Below are 16,593 nucleotides of genomic sequence, written 5' to 3'. Positions count from 1 at the left end.
AAGTACAATAATCATCGCTAAGGCTTTTCAGTTGCTCGCAAAATGAATTAGGTAAATAAGATTCATTATGACACCAAATATTGATCAAAGTTATTGTATCATAGATCCCCCTTCATACTGCATTAAGAAATAGCTGTTGATTTTATGGTATACTGTATCATGCCAGCGCGGCGCGCAAAGAATAAAAAATTCTAAATATAGAGAGAGAGAGAGAGAGAGAGAGAGAGAGAGAGAGAGAGAGAGAGAGATCAGACGTAGTCACGACTCCATTACAGTCAATTTCACTTCTGCGAAAGCAACCAAATGTTTGGTTAATGTACTTAAATGCTTAAATGACCAAGCTCTTGAGAGAGAGAGAGAGAGAGAGAGAGAGAGAGAGAGAGAGAGAGAGAGAGAGATTTGGGCTTTTAAGAGCCGGCTTAACCCCTCCTGTTATTCCATAACTCAGGAACAGCAAGGAGAAAGATGAGGAAATCCTTGCAAATCAATGGTATAAAGAGAACTTTACTTCAGATTTATCTTGAGAGAGAGAGAGAGAGAGAGAGAGAGCAAGGAGACAATTAAGCAAAGACAAGGCACCCTGAACATCCAATAATTTTGCTAGAGAGAGAGAGAGAGAGAGAGAGAGAGAGAGAGAGAGAGAGAGAGAGAGAGAGACTCTTCGTCGTCGCTTCCCTTCCTTTCTCTTCACTTGGCGCCCCTTAATCTTCAGAAGGGGTCTCTCTCCCCCCATTAATTCCTTCGCACCAGGACAGCGGCCATTACCATTAGTCGTGTGTCGTTTCACTATGCCGAGAGTCTCTCTCTCTCTCTCTCTCTCTCTCTCTCTCTCTCTCTCTCTCTCTCTGTCCGACTCAATTCTCCTGCTACTCCTCCTCTCCTTCTTCTTCCATTTGGACCACAAAGTAAATAAAGTGACCTGGCTGTGTGAAGGCATGAGGATATTAATAAAAAAAATATATATAAAAATTTGGGAGAGGAATATGTACCATAAACATTACTTTCCTTTACACTTTTCCCAAAAGCTTTGTCCCCAGAGAAGGCCACAAAAGTAACTGCCACATTCAGATTCCAGCAGCTGAATGGTGAATGAACAGCGATGGTCAAAATGATGCATTTTAATTGCATCATACACGTCCATGGAAAGCTCACCAGCAGCGCGTCGAATCTTGTACACACAGTACGTTATTCATTGTATTTTGTTTGCATATATACTGTGTGTGTGTGTGGGTGTGTGTGTGTGTAAAATTCTTATGTTAAAACAGGATACGTCTCAAGTATAAAAGGCCCATTAAAACACTCTGGGTTAAAGCTAAAGACTATATTTCGGTGGACTGACTTCCACCTTTATCGTCAGTCGATCGAAATAGTCCATAGCTTTAAATCAGTGTTCTTATGGGGCTTTTATACTTGGTATATATATATATAATATTATATAATCTATATATATAATATATATATATATAATATATATATTATAATATAATATATAATATTTAATTTTCACACACGTCTTCCTCTCTTGCAGACACCATGCATAACTCATAATTCAACAAGTTATTATTATTAATTTATAATTTATTAATTAATTATTAATTCATTATTAATTATTATTATTATTATCAATTCAGTACATGAAACCTATTCATATGGGGCACTGACTTGAAATTACAAGCTACCATGAATATGGTGTTCGTTACGAAGAAGTAAGACGAGGTAAAGTGAAATACAGAAAGAAGAGATCCCATTTATGAAAACAGAAAAAAATAAATTAAATAAATAGATGAATAGATAAAAGTGTGACAGAAAACGTTGTGTCTCGTTACCGTGACACATAGGATGTTGTAGCACCCTAATGAGAGAGAAGAGGAGGAGAGAGAATAGAGAGATAGACGCGAGAGAGAGAGAGAGAGAGTGTACTCCCTCGAAAGATTATAGGTATTACATCAGTCTTGGAAAGTTTTTAAGCATCACCACTGGTTTGTGAAATGGAAATGAGGAATATTGTTGTTGCACTTCATCATAAATGTTGATGGGCGATACTCGAGGTATTCAGGACCATTTAGATTTTTAAAAATCTTTTAATGGTCTTATTGCATGTGTTTTTCAGACAGGCCTCATAAACTAATATCCTAATATCGACTTGTTTTCTCTTGATGGAGAACGAAAATGTGTAGTATCTCTCTCTCTCTCTCTCTCTCTCTCTCTCTCTCTCTCTCTCGTCTCTCTCTCTTCTCGTTCATGTGTTTTCACCTTTTCTCTCTCTAGATCCTGTTTCTCTCTCTCTCTCTCCTCTCTCTCTCTCTCTCTCCTCTCTCTCCCTGGGAAAGAGGTAAGAAGAAGAAGAAGAAGAAGTTGATACGAGCGACAGTCGAAACTCTCGCGTGACCTCCTCGTGATTGTGGGTGATGCATGCCCCTCACGTACGCCCGCTATAGCCACACCCCACCTGTGACGCCCTTCGGCTGCCTGCGTCCGTCAGTGGGAAGCTTTGTTTCGCCGTATCCTTCGCACTTTGAATCTGAAGCCCTGATTAGCCTTGACCGGATGGGGACTGTGTCTAATCAGAGTGTAATTACCGGGCAATCTCTGTATGTACGTATATCTAGTCTGTATGATATCTATATATATATATACTATATATATATATATATATATAAAGAAATATATATATAATATCATCAATATATATATATATATATATATATTAAATATATATATATATCATATATATATCTATATATATATATATATATACTATATATATATATATTTATAAATATATATATATATATATATATATATATATATATATATTAATATATATATATGTGTGTGTGTGTGTGTGTGTGTGTATGTGTGTGTCGTACATACATTTATTGATCCACAAGGATTAGATACTTTCCGAGTATTGAAGGACACCATCCTTTTCTCAGGATTACTACTTGGCCCATCTCCACACGCCTCTTCTCCTCCTCCTCCTCCCTTTGTGAGGTAATGTACCGGGAATTCAACCAAACACGGAATTATTACATTTCACAAGTGGAAAAAAAGATAGAAAAATAAACAAAGAAAAAAAAGAAAAAAAAAAGGGGGGAAAAAAACCATGGTTTATCAGGGTATAAAATTTTACTGTTCGCCCGACTGAAAAAATCCATGGCTTCGATGCTGAGAACCACAGCCCAATGTACACCTGTGACCCTCAATGGATAACACCTCTTTCCTTAGGGTCCCCCTACCTCCTTCCCCCTCCCCCTCCCCCTATCCTTTATCTAACTCCAACATTCCCATCACCCTCTCTCCTACACTCTACCTGTGACCCTCAATGCATAACACCTCTTTCCTAGCTCCTCCGCCACCCACTCTCGCCTCCCCCACCTATTCCTAAACCCCAACCCTCTCCTACACCCCAACCTTCTATCCACCACTACTACGACTCCCACCTAATTCCCTCCCTCTCCCTCCCTATCCCCTAACCTATTTCCTAAATCCCCCAAACCCTCTCCACACCCAACCTATCTATCCACCCCTCTCCTCAAGCAAACATTTGTGGGGTCCTGACAGTAAACATTTTCAGTAGGACTGCCCTAGAGAAGGGAATCCCATCGGGATGACAAACACGGAGGAGGAAAAGAGGACCTCATGGAGGGAGGGAGGAGGGAGGGAGGGAGGAAGGAAGGAAGGAAGAAAGAAGAGAGAGAGAGAGGGGAGGGAGAGAAGGGACAAAGCTCTGATATAAAATTAAATAAAAAACAAAAACAGAAACAAATGCAGAAGAAATGTTTCTCTGTAGCGAATGATTTAGCTACAAGAATACTACAAAATCCAATTTAAAAAAAAGTTACAAAATACAAATTATTTTTACGAATCGGCTAAGTCAAGATGGAAGGAGACATTAACAAATATGCCCTAGCAAAACCCTCTACTTTGCGATTACCAAAGAGGGTATAAAAGATGTTAATGAGGGGTCTGGAGGGAGTGAAAGAGTAAAGGAAGAGAGGAATGGAATGGGAAAAGGCAGGGGGGGGGGGGAGGGGGGGGGGGCACGGGCGGGGGGAAGGAGTGGAAGGGGAGGAGGGTGGTGGGCTAGAAGTAAAGGCGAACTCTTTTTGTTGCCGAAGCCATTCACATTTCTCACTTCTCCTGCCACGTCACATAAATCTACAACACGATTTGAACATGTCACAGTCGAACGTCAAACCAGTGTATGTTTACACACTAGAAAAAAAGGAAAAAAAAAAAAAAGAGGAAAAAATGGGAATTCTCTCTTCAGGTATATGAAATCGAAAGAAAAGGTTTGCGAAGGCAACAGGGTTCCGAAAGTAAGGAAATTTTGCTTGAATAACAATAGTAGCACGAGGACCCAGACCTTATGGGATATATAAAAAAAGGAGGTAAATTTCCTGTAAGATGGGGGGAAATGTCAAGCAGAAGATAAAGGGTTATGTAAACAGAGAACAGAAAGAATGGCGGTTTCTCACATTCACTATTCGAGAAAACTTCGGAAATCAACAAATCATTCAACGCTAACATCTTTGACAAAGCGTTCAACTGATCACGCACTGCTTTGCTTCATTTTTTATTTTTTTAAGCGAAATAAGTAATTTTCTCCGTTGGCGACACGCGAATGAATAATGACGCCTCTTAACAGCGACAAATAAAATGAGGACAAATATTTATTAAGATTAAAAGGTCCTTAATGAAGCCTAATTCTTTGTAAGCCGTCGGACTTCACCCGAGTCATATTTCGCTCGTCTTTTCTCCTTTTCGCGTCTTCCTCTTTTAGAAACGGAAGTAATCGGGCTGCGAAACATCTTTAACAAAAGCGTTGATTAACTTTACTCCATGTTTCTTTTTAATATCGAACACCCATAATATGCATATATATACATATATATTACGTGTGTGTGTGTATATATATATATATATATTGAATATATATATTTAGTATATATATATATTATATCTATATATATATATATATATCTAGATATATATATATATACGCACAAACATAAAGGAACTAACAAAGTCTGAAGTTAAAAGTAATGAAAATCAGATAAAGAAACACGACTTTAACATCCCATAGTAGAAATGCAAGAGGGGAAATAATCAAATATATAATCATATCTCTATATGACATTGATATAATCATAGCAGCTCTCTTCTAAGTTCCGAACAGAAGCTTAACATGAAAATCTTGGACGTAAATCTTCACAACACTGGCGTTTAATTTTCAAATACGCAACCCTCTGCCAGGCTTCAAATGATAATTAACTGTGAAATATTTTCAAAGACACATTCTATAAATTCTAAACATTTTATAAGGCTGTTTGTTATTAAAGGTTACTTTTAACAACACTACGAGTACTAATGTACTCATGAAAGAAAAAATAAATAGTTACGTTTTAGTTTCCTGAAAAAGAAAACTATTTTTCCGGCTTTATCTGTCCGTCTGCCATCAGATCTTAAACACTGCTGAGGTTAGAGGGCTGCAAATTGGTACGTTAGGCATCCATCCTCTAATCATCACCCATACCAAATTGCAGCCTTCTAGCCTCAATAGTTTTTATTTTATTTAAGGTTAAACTTAGCCAAATGGTGCGTCTGGCAACGATGTAGGCCAGGTCACCACTGGGTCGTGGTTAAAGTTTCATGGACCGCGGCTCATACAGAACTATACCGAGACCACTGAAAGATAGATATATGTTTAGTGGCCTTGCTTATACGCTGTACAGAAAACTTCGCCGTAATTTTTACTTGTTTTATTTATGTTACTTGTAAGCATATGCTCTCATCGTGCAGCTTCCATAACAATGTTTGCTGACACGTCACAACATAAAGGTCTTGGGACATTCTCGTTTTCCGCAAACGAATTAGCACTCGCACGCGCACGCGCACGCGCAACGGATAAATACTACCTAAAATGATACACTTGAGATGACCAACGAGTACACCACTGTCTTTTGACAGATCGCCATTTAGACTACATACCATTACATCACTCGAATCACGAGGGCGTTTCCTAAGGGCGTTGTCGGGAGGAGGACAGGAGGGACGGTTTGAGAGAGAGAGAGAGAGAGAGAGAGAGAGAGAGAGAGAGAGATTGAAAACAGAAGAAAAGGAAGAAATCTCACTCTTTCTCTTTCTCTCTCTCTCTCTCTCTCGAATACGAGTCCTAATGAAACCAAATGGTGTGATCAATATTCCTAATACAGAGCCATAGCCATCCATTTAAGCAGCCTGATTCTGAGTAATAGGCGTCATTGGGGCCCGACAGGTCTAAGAATCAGGGTAATCAGTCTGGAGGGACCCTTGGGCTGCCCTCCCCTCTCTCTCTCTCTCTCTCTCTCTCTCTCTCTCTCTCTCTCTCTCTCTCTTTAGTTTTTTACCGACAAAAACCCTTTCGGGCCAGTTGCCCCCCGACATGAAATACCGCCAACAGAAACACCAGGACTATATGCCTACATGGTGGGGAGCCCTTTATTCCTTCTTCTCCTCCCCCCTTACTCCTCCTCCTCCCCCCTTACTGCTCCTCCTCCTCCTCCTCCTCCATGACGTACCGCCGCCACAAATACCAGGACTAGTATATACCTGTATGGAGGAGAGCCATCTCCTCCTCCTCCTCCTCCTTCTTCTTCTGAATTCAAAAACGGCAGCACAATTATCTACAACGCATACAAGTTTATTAAATAATGAAAAAATATAGAAAATAACTGACGGGTAACTCACAACTTTGGCGGATCGAGTAGACAGATTCGCGAGATTTTATTATAAAAAATTGAATTGCAGAGAAGTTCATTACGTCCCTGAAAATGAAAATAAAAATCTGCCCCTTCTCTCTCTCTCTAAACCTTCCCTCATTCTCATTTGACAGACACATCCCTGAGGTAGAGAAACAAAAACCCCTTACGCTTTATATATATATGTAATATATATATCTATATATATATATATTAATATATATACACATTACACAATACTAAAAGTAAGGTATTGCATTTATTTCAGTGTCCCCTGTGGGTTTCTTCCATATGAATAGGGTACATTTTCTGATTAATAATAATAATAACAAGAATAATAATACGCGTAAGAGAGAGAGAGAGAGAGAGAGAGAGAGAGAGAGAGAGAGAGAGAGCTCCGGCAACCTAACTAAATAATAAAAACCTCCTGCAAACTCTCCCGGTGGCAGAACACAACATTAATTCAACACTTTGGATGAAGACCAGAGAGAAAAAAAAATATTCAGGCGTCTTCCTATTACATTCTTATTTACTTCTTTCTATTATCTTCTATTTACTTGCGGCCGTATTTGCTCGCGCTCTTGAGTGTGTTGAGGCATGAACTCTCTACTTGTGAGTGCGAGTTGTGTGTGTGTGTGTGATCGTGTGTGTGTATTTACACACGTAAGATGGACAAGCAGAGAGCTTGTGTGTGGACGTCAGATGTGGAGGACACACGTTAAATTATTCTAATTAACATTATGCAGAATATTACACAAAAGATTAGGACGCTTTCAGAGAGTATTTGCAGTTCTAAAGAAAAGTACAGTTTCTTGAAAGGAGAGAGAGAGAGAGAGAGAGAGAGAGAGAGAGAGAGAGAGAGAGAGAGAGAGACCGCCATGCACAACGAAGCGTCCTGGAAGAGAGACAGAGAGAGGCTGCCATTCACAACGAAGCGTCCTGGAAGAGAGAGAGAGAGAGAGAGAGAGAGAGAGAGAGAGAGAGAGAGAGAGAAGGGGGAGGTAATAAGGCTCGTTTTTCCAAGCTGAGAAATAACGACTATTTGTCCGTTTCACGTGTAATGGTGTCAGTTTATCATTCTCATTGCCAGTCGTCACCCGTACCCACGCCGATGCGCATGCGCGCGTTCACATACACACACACACACACACAGACACACACACACGGACAATGAGAGAGAGAGAGAGAGAGAGAGAGAAGATTTCACAAGCCTAAATTCTACTACTTCTTTGGAAATACCAACCAGAAGTTCAGAGAGAGAGAGAGAGAGAGAGAGAGAGAGAGAGAGAGAGAGAGAGAGAGGTAAGGCTTTCACAAGCCTAAATTCCCCTACTTCTTTTGAAGCACCGAACATGATTCGACATCTCTAAGCATTTCCAAACGCATTTATGCAAAGATACAAACCAGCTATAAATTGAAGCTTTTATAACTTTTATCTGATTATGTAAACATCACGTCACGAAATTAATTCCGTAAAAATGTAACCCCATTGGACTGAGCATTGACCACGAAGACAGGAGTCATAAATAGAGGATTTTTTTCCCATTATGCCAAAAGTCATAAACTGGAAGATAGAGGGAAAAGATGAATAAGTGAATAATATTATATCGCCTTCATCGGTAGATGGAATGATTTGCAGATAAGCAGAGAAAGTTCATTTGCTGAGGGATAATGGATAACTAAAATTATAACAACTTGCGTTATATATTAAAGATTACGTTACGCAGAACATAAATAACGAATTATAATCTAGGAATCTATTTAGAAAATAGTGTGTTTGTTTCTATACATACTTATATGTATATATGTATATATACATACACACACACATATATAATATATACTACTATATATATATATATATCATATATATATATATATATATATATATATATATATATATATATGTACATATATAATGTATATTCAGATCTCAGTTAATAACAGAACTTTTCAGTCTCGAGTAAAATTTTATCTGATGGATTTTAAATGCTCTGGTAAAAAAAAAAAAAAAAAAAAAACAGACGATAAACCCGCCTTCAGTTAAATCAAGAAATTTCCTAACCTTCACAATATCCTCTCTCTCTCTCTCTCTCTCTCTCTCCTCTCTCCTCTCCTCCTTCTCTCTCTCCTTGAGCAAGCATCATCCAAGTGCCGGAGTCAAGAATGATGGCTGGCTGACCCGATATGGAAAACACACACACAAACACACGCACCCACACATCCTCGAATGCCTAATGCGTGAAAAATTACGTTTACATCGACTGGCTGAATGGCCTGAAGAGAGCGCAGGATACGAGTATCATTTGTGACCATCCAGGAGCCCTCACCGGCTTACTTTTTACTGTCATCTGCATTGAGCCCGTATCGGGAAAAGGGCAGGGCCACATCCGGCCCCGCAGAAAGGGCCCCAGAAAGAGGAGGAGAAAGGGGAGAGCCCCAAAAAAGACCCAAAGACCCGAAGACCCAAAAAAAGGACTCGAAGATCCAAAAATATCGTTCCTCGACTCTCCTTCCTTCCTTCCATGGTCGGATATATCCGAATCCGCGATACCAGGAGTTCTTGAGGGATAAATTACTGTGTTTCCAGGAGACTTTTCGACTGGTTTAGGCAGAGAAGGACGGCGATAGACTAGAATAAAATAGAATAGAATAGAACAGAATATAGAGGTCAATCAGTGCATAAACGGAAATTGGCAGTAAAAAAAAATAGAGCAGGGCAGTGATATCGTAAATGAAATAGAAAGGTTTTATATATATATATATATATATATATATATATATATATATATATATATATGATATATATATATATATATATATATATATATATATATATTTAAACAAATACGATATAATCAATACCATCTTGAGGTAAAAATGCTCCCCATCTTGAAAGGTACACATCACTAGGTAGAAATGATGAATTTGGATGAGGTCTTTGGCGTTTAAAAAAAATTTTTGAAAACAAACTATGTAGTGGAATCTGATCTAAGGTTTTTTTGCTTCTTTTGGTGACATTAGAGACAAAACTAAATCTCGAACTTTGAAAATCATTGCATTACTCGTCCACACTCCCTTGCTTCAAATCATCACCCCAAACCGAGAAGGAATAAAATTGTAACTGTGAACTCCAGTTTTTCAAGTACCATTTGAACAAGACAGACGTTGTCACATTAAGACAATGGACGTTGGGGAACTTCATACACTTTCGATCAATAGGATTACACAGCCAATGTGACGGAAATATGAGAGATGGCGAGAGGAAACCATGATTTGTGGGTATCTGGTAATAAAAGTGGATATCAGGGGGATGCTAATAGTCGAAAGGACGGAAGTGGAAATGGATAAAACTGTCGGGGTTCTGGAACTGCTGAAAGCGAGGAGTAGGAAGAGAGGCACGATAGAAAAGAGGAGCGAGAAAAGAGAGGGTAAGGAATGGGAAGAATAAGGAATGGGAAGAGTAATAACAGAACGCTAATATGAGAGGGCGACAATATTAAAAAAAACACTTTTTGGTAAAAAGGCGGGGTTCTGGAACTGCTGAAACGTATGAGTAGGAAGAAGCGTAAGAAAGAAAGCCTGAGGAATGGGGAAGAGAGGTAAAATGTCAATATGGGAAGACAACAAAATTAAAAACGAAGTACCTCCTGAGGGAAAAAGGAGTAAATGACGCAATAAAGTCGAAATATAGGAGGCGTACAATGGACTTGTTTTTTATTTTAAGAGGGAACGAAAGCAAACGAGATGAATGAACGAACCGGAGAACGGAAAGAATGGCGTGGACACACGAAGAGGGAAAAGGGAATGGGGAGGGGGAGGTGTATGTGAAAGACACTTTGAAGGGCTTAAACGTTCATCATAAAGGTCACTGACAGACATAATAATTATGGAGGCAATAGTTACAGATACAACTTTCCTTTCCTTCTTTCGTCTGTCACACGACGAGATTGTCAACTGCATTTGATAGCAGTCACAAAGACCCACCCACCGCTGCTTTACGGTGCCGCTGGACGAAGCAGCAAGTTCCTGCTGCTGTTGTTGCAGTCCTTTGCGCGATGCAACAATTTCCACAGACGGGGTTTAACGCCGACGCTCTCTCCTTTCCGAAATAATATGTATAAATTCAACGCGGCTTTGTCTTCCAACGCCACCTCCCTTCCTCACTCCCACCACCTCCTCCTCCACCTCCACATAGTATCTCTCATATCTCTCGACAGGCTCTAGTCAGAGAGAGAGAGAGAGAGAGAGAGAGGGGGGGTGTTCGGTCGAAGTTTCCCGGTTTTCGAAATAACTCGCGCGCAATTTTTCGCGCCAAATCCCGCCCGTAGGTCGGGGCGTTGCCGCGGGTATCACAGGCCTCTTCCAAAGTAATCCCTCCCATAGAAGTAACAGCCGGTGAAATGTCGCCAATAATAAATCCCGCCTACACAACAAAACCGCCAAAAACGAGCACCCCCCCCCCCCAACCCCCCTCCTTCCAAAAAGCAGCAGCAGCAGCAGCAGAAGCAGTAACAGCAACCCAACCCAGCCCAATGGGCCTCCTCCTCCTCCTCTTTCTTCTCCTGCTGGTGCAGGAAACCAAACGAGGGGAAATCGAGACGAAACAAAAGGGGAAAAGAAAAAAAGAAAAGAAAAAAAAAAGGCAGCCCCTGGAAAGGGACGGGGGTCCAGAGGGTGAAATGTGGGTGAAATATTCGGCCATCCGTCCGTGTCGGCCTGAAGTGTGAATCGTAAAAACCTCCATAAATATTTGGGAACGCCCCTCCATCGCGCCATCACCAGAATAATGGAGGAAAAATAACACCTGGGGAAGCGTGATGTTATAATGGTGATATATAGAGCAGCCTAGAGCCACTGTCACACCCTCGATATAACCAAACTTACGCACCAAATGCTCCTGCTGCAAAAGGAATAGGGGGAGGGGGAGGGGGCGGGTTGAGGGAGGGGTAGAGGGGAAGGAGAAAGAGAGGCTCAGTGGATGGAAAGCTGGATGGATGGAGGTAGCAGACATAATGGATGGATAGATAGATAGTGGATGGATGGACAGCTGGATGTAGCAGGACCAGTGAATAAGTAGATGAATGGAATGGATAGCTGGATGTAGCAGGTCCAATGGATAGACAGATGGATGGATGGATAGCTGGATATAGCAGGTCCAATGGACAGAGATGGATGGATGGATAGCAGGAAGTAGCAGGTCCAATGGATAGATAGATAGATGGATGGATGGATAGCTGGATATAGCATGCCCAATATACAGATAGATGGATGGATGGATAGCTGGAAGTAGAAGGTCCAATGGACAGATAGATGGATGGATGGATAGCTGGATGAAGCAGGACCAGTGAATAAGTAGATGGATGGATAGCTGGATGAAGCAGGCCCAATGGCTGGACAGATGGATGGATAGACAGTTGGATGTAGCAGGCTAAATGGATAGCACCGAGCGTGAAGTAAAGTTGCGATTAGTTAGACAGAAGGCTGCTGGATGCTACCAAGAGATGTGGCAGCGTAAGTCTCTTGCTGTTCTCCGCTCGCTTTTCAACTGTGACGGTGATGAACTGTTCCTCGCCCCCCCCCCTCCCCCCTCTCCCTCTCTCTAAATAAAAAAAAATGCCGGCAGGGCAAAAGGAACTCGACTAACATCGCTCCCCCGCCCCCCACACCCCCCCACCCATAGAACTTCATCTCAGTCTCCCATAGAACACTTCAATTCTTTAGATTTTTTTACATTTTTGAGCTACATCTTTTTTTTTTACATTAAACTTGAATAATAAAACAAATCACATCAATCTATACAAACGTATTCCCCCAAAGAACTGTAGATTTTGTACATAGCTGACATACCATTATTTTGCATTAAACTTTAAAATTTTGAATAACAACAATATAATAATAACAAACAAGCAGTCGCTTCAACTCAACGAGAACATATTCACGCGCCTACAAATCATGTAAATAAGGAAAAGAAACTTGTAACTCTATAAGACCATAATAATAATAATAATAATAATAATAATAAACAGGCAATCGCTTCAACTTAACGGGAACATAATCACGAGTCCGCAAAGCATGAAAAAAAAAAAAACTCGAAACTCTATTAGAGAGAGAGAAAAAAAAAAAAAACAACGGCCACGTAGAGATTTCCCTTTTTCGGGCTCCACTACAGATCCCAGCCACCACCAGACTCACTCTTACAGCGCTATGATGATTAAACGGTTCTTTTTTATGGGGAACAGTCACCGGGCTGCCTTTGCAAATCGCAAAGGGGCTTTACTTGCGGACCGGCCATAACTCAGGAATGGCCGGGGGGCTGGAAATGAACACGGCTGCACGTGCATGTTGTTGCGCGGCCAAAGAGAAAGAAAAGAGATTTAAAAAATACAAAAGAAGAGACTAAAATCATCGATGTGATGATTATTATTTACGAAAATAACAAAGTGCTGTTGACACGGAAGGAGAGAGAGAGAGAGAGAGAGAGAGAGAGAGGAGAGAGAGAGAGAGAGAGAATTAGTCAGCGTTATCTGGTGTTCTGGAGAGAGAACTGCATTATTTAGGGTTACCTGCCACTAACAGAGAGAGAGAGAGAGAGAGAGAGAGAGAGAGAGAGAGAGACTGTGGACAGGAGAGAGGACGATCTGTAAATAAACGGGGGTAAGGTTAAATAAAAAAAAATACCATGAGAGAGAGAGAGAGACTGACGCACAGACAACGCAACGCCATGACTTAATCAATGATTTATCCGCAATATCAACACCGTATCATCATGAATTTGCCATGGTGTTGAGAAATGTAATTGTGGCAGAAATATCCAGCCGTAATATATAAAAAAAAGGGGGGGAGGGAGGGTTGCAATATCGGTTACACCTGAGGGATAAATTCTCTATCAAAACGAATGTAGAGATAAAAAGGAAGAATAAGTATCTTTAAAAGTACGAATGGATGGACTAATGAAAAGGCTAGTCAAAGTTGAATCTCACAGTGGATTGAAAAGCAACATTTACTTCTACCAACATAAAAGAATTTATTGAATCATATCGGTCACATCTGAGGGGCAAAAGCTCTATTAAAACGACGGTAGACAGAAAAAAGAAAGTTATCTTTAAAAGTACGAATGGATGAATTCATGAAAATGCTACTTAAACTTCGATTTCACAAATGTAGAAGGTCAGTGCATTGCAGATACTGCACTCAGTGCTTCCTATATAAATTGACTTTTTGAATTTCTTGTTATATGTAATATTTATTTTCATTACAAAGGATATTTGATGATATGCGCTATCTAAAAAAAAGATATTTCCGCCTTTTTATCCCTTTATTAACAGACAAATATTTCAACAATAAAAACTTCCCATTTCGGAAATCAAGCTCTGGTTGTGATTAACTTGAGAGAGAGAGAGAGAGAGAATTTTAACGAGAGAGAGAGAGAGAGGGAGGAGGAGGGAGAGAGAGAAGAGAGAAGAAGAAGAGAGAGAATTAAACGTTACAGGAATTATGGAGAGAGAATTGCATAATTTAGGAATATTTACCTACAGAGAGAGAGAGAGAGAGAGAGAGAGAGAGAGAGAGAGAGAACAATACTGCATTATTCAGTTATCTGCGTACACGTTCACTCGTACAAAGAAAGCAAAATCCCTTTTTAACAAACCTACACGACCAGTACCTTGTACCAAATCATCACACCAAGTGGAATCAAACTTTACGTCAACTAATTCCTCTGGTAAAAGTTATTGTTATTATTATTATTATTATTATTATTATTATTATTATTATTATTATTATTATTATTCAGATGAAAATTAATCATAAGGAACAAGCCCACTAAAGGAGCCACTGACTTGAAATTCAAGCATCCAAGGTATATTATGGTGTTCTCTTTAGGAAGAAGTAAGAGGAAGAAAAAGTAAATACAGAAAAAAGAGATCCCCCTATCGGAAAAGAAGAATATAAATTAATAGATAAATAGATAAAAAAAAGTTTGTGTTCAAGTGATTGTGTGTATGTATCTCCGTGCGCGCGCGTTTGTTTGAATATGGTCTGTGGAGAAATGTCAAGAATTTTTTTTCTTATTTACATCTTACAACACTCCATATAATACGAAGTCACTACATGTTTTACAAAGTCCAAGGTCAAAGTTATCCCCGATAAAAACGGCTCAAGTAAAAAACATTAACATTTTAACCAAGTTTCAATAAATCTGTAAGCTATAATAAACAAGAACGTTACAATCAATATGCATGTTACAATAAATCTTTGTTACAATAAATCTGTAAGTTACAATAAATATGTAAATTACAAGAGATCTGTAAGTTGCGATAAATCTGTACGTTACAATATACCTAAGTTATAATAAATCTGTAAGTCACAATAAATATGTAAACCACAGTTAAATCTGTAAGTTACCATGAATCTCTAAGATACTGTCAATCTGTGCGTTACGACAAATAAGCAAATTACAGTAAATCTGCGCGTTACACTAAACCTGTAAGTTACAATTGATCTGCAAAGTCGATTCAAGCTCTTTTGTTTAGTCAAAGTCTTGGAAACTGACATCAAACTTCGAACTGTGTGTCTGGGCACAAAGCATAATTCCAGCCGACCTACAATGACATATGTGAGTTCAACGCCTGGATTGAGTAGTTTATGGAAATTTGTTCATGTTTACAGTCTTTCCTCCAGACCTCAACGGGTCGGTATTTCCTGCAGGAGGACTCCGGGAGTCTTTCGTAGTGTCTTTGTAGAGGAAAGACTCCCGGGTCTTCCGTCGCACGCAGGTAAACTGATATCAATGTATACCTATTTATTTACTTGTTTTCCAAAAACACGTTCGACTGCGCTAGCGCAAAGGTGAACAAAATCATTCACCCGAACACTCGGGCGCACACGTACACACGAACGAAAACGTGTCCTTGCAACAGCTACCGCGCAAAGGCGACACCTGCGATACTGCTCAACTCATAAAAATAGCGTTACCACTGGTCAAGAACTCATAACAAAAAGTCAAAATCAAAAGTTGAAAACAACTTACTCAAGATCAACTGCAACTTCTCCAGGATGGCATTTCCTTGCATCAGCACGCTATACCAGTCGCTGTCGCCGCTGATTCGTCGCACCTTGATGCTCATTTTGACATCGAAGTCGCCGAAAAACTGTCGTTTTAGTCTGGTGCCGCAACTGCGGCGACGACGACACTTCACAGGATCACCTCACAAACACAAATGAGTCGGCAAGACACGACACCGCTTTTCTATCACACCAACGATAAGAACAACAACAACAATATCAACTGTCGAACAACACATGGAACGTTCCGTTCTCGTTCTCCTCTGTCTCTCCCTCACTCTCTCTTGAATCTGTCTCTCTCTGGAACGCCCTCCAGAGCGCCGTCAGCGAAGGGCCTTCCTCGACAACAATATTTTTCCAGCAAGTAGAAATAAGAGTGGCGAGTCAGGGAACGGTGAGGAGAGAGAGAGCGAGAGAGAGAGAACTTTAATCGCCGATGACTGTGGAGAGAGTGTATGAGTGAGTGTGTGTATGTGCGCGCGCGTGTGCTGATTGGGAGCGAGTGAGAGAGTGAGAGAGCGAGAGAGCTAGAGAACTTCGGAGATCGCGCGTATGTGTGCGAGCGAGTGATGGTTAGTGCGTGCGTGTGTATATAATATGATCGAGGAGGAGCAGCCCGTGTGTGTGTGTGTATGTGTGTGTGTGTGTGTGTGTGGGACTGGTGGACACGTCGTCGGATGACGGATCACTGGAGGTGTCATCCATCAGTCTTGTCAAGTTCCCTAGATGACTTCCAGCTCCACAACGGCCCTGGGAGGGAGGGAGGGCGTGGGGGATTGGAGGG

General features: G+C 40.4%; 1 protein-coding gene across 1 annotated transcript in view; it reads right to left on the bottom strand.

The window, feature by feature from the left end:
* The window catches only part of LOC135206639 (protein tiptop-like), a 184,478-nt gene extending 168,120 nt beyond the window's left edge, over positions 1–16,358 (bottom strand). The window contains exon 1 of the mRNA XM_064237990.1: positions 15,775–16,358. Within this exon, the coding sequence (XP_064094060.1) occupies positions 15,775–15,871 (97 nt within the window). The 5' untranslated portion in view covers positions 15,872–16,358. The remainder of the gene's footprint in view (positions 1–15,774) is intronic.
* Between the last annotated feature and the right edge of the window lie 235 nt (positions 16,359–16,593).

Source organism: Macrobrachium nipponense, chromosome 31 (genome assembly GCF_015104395.2).
Source record: "Macrobrachium nipponense isolate FS-2020 chromosome 31, ASM1510439v2, whole genome shotgun sequence".
Lineage (NCBI taxonomy): Eukaryota > Metazoa > Arthropoda > Malacostraca > Decapoda > Palaemonidae > Macrobrachium > Macrobrachium nipponense.
This window is presented reverse-complemented; position numbering and strand designations above follow the sequence as displayed.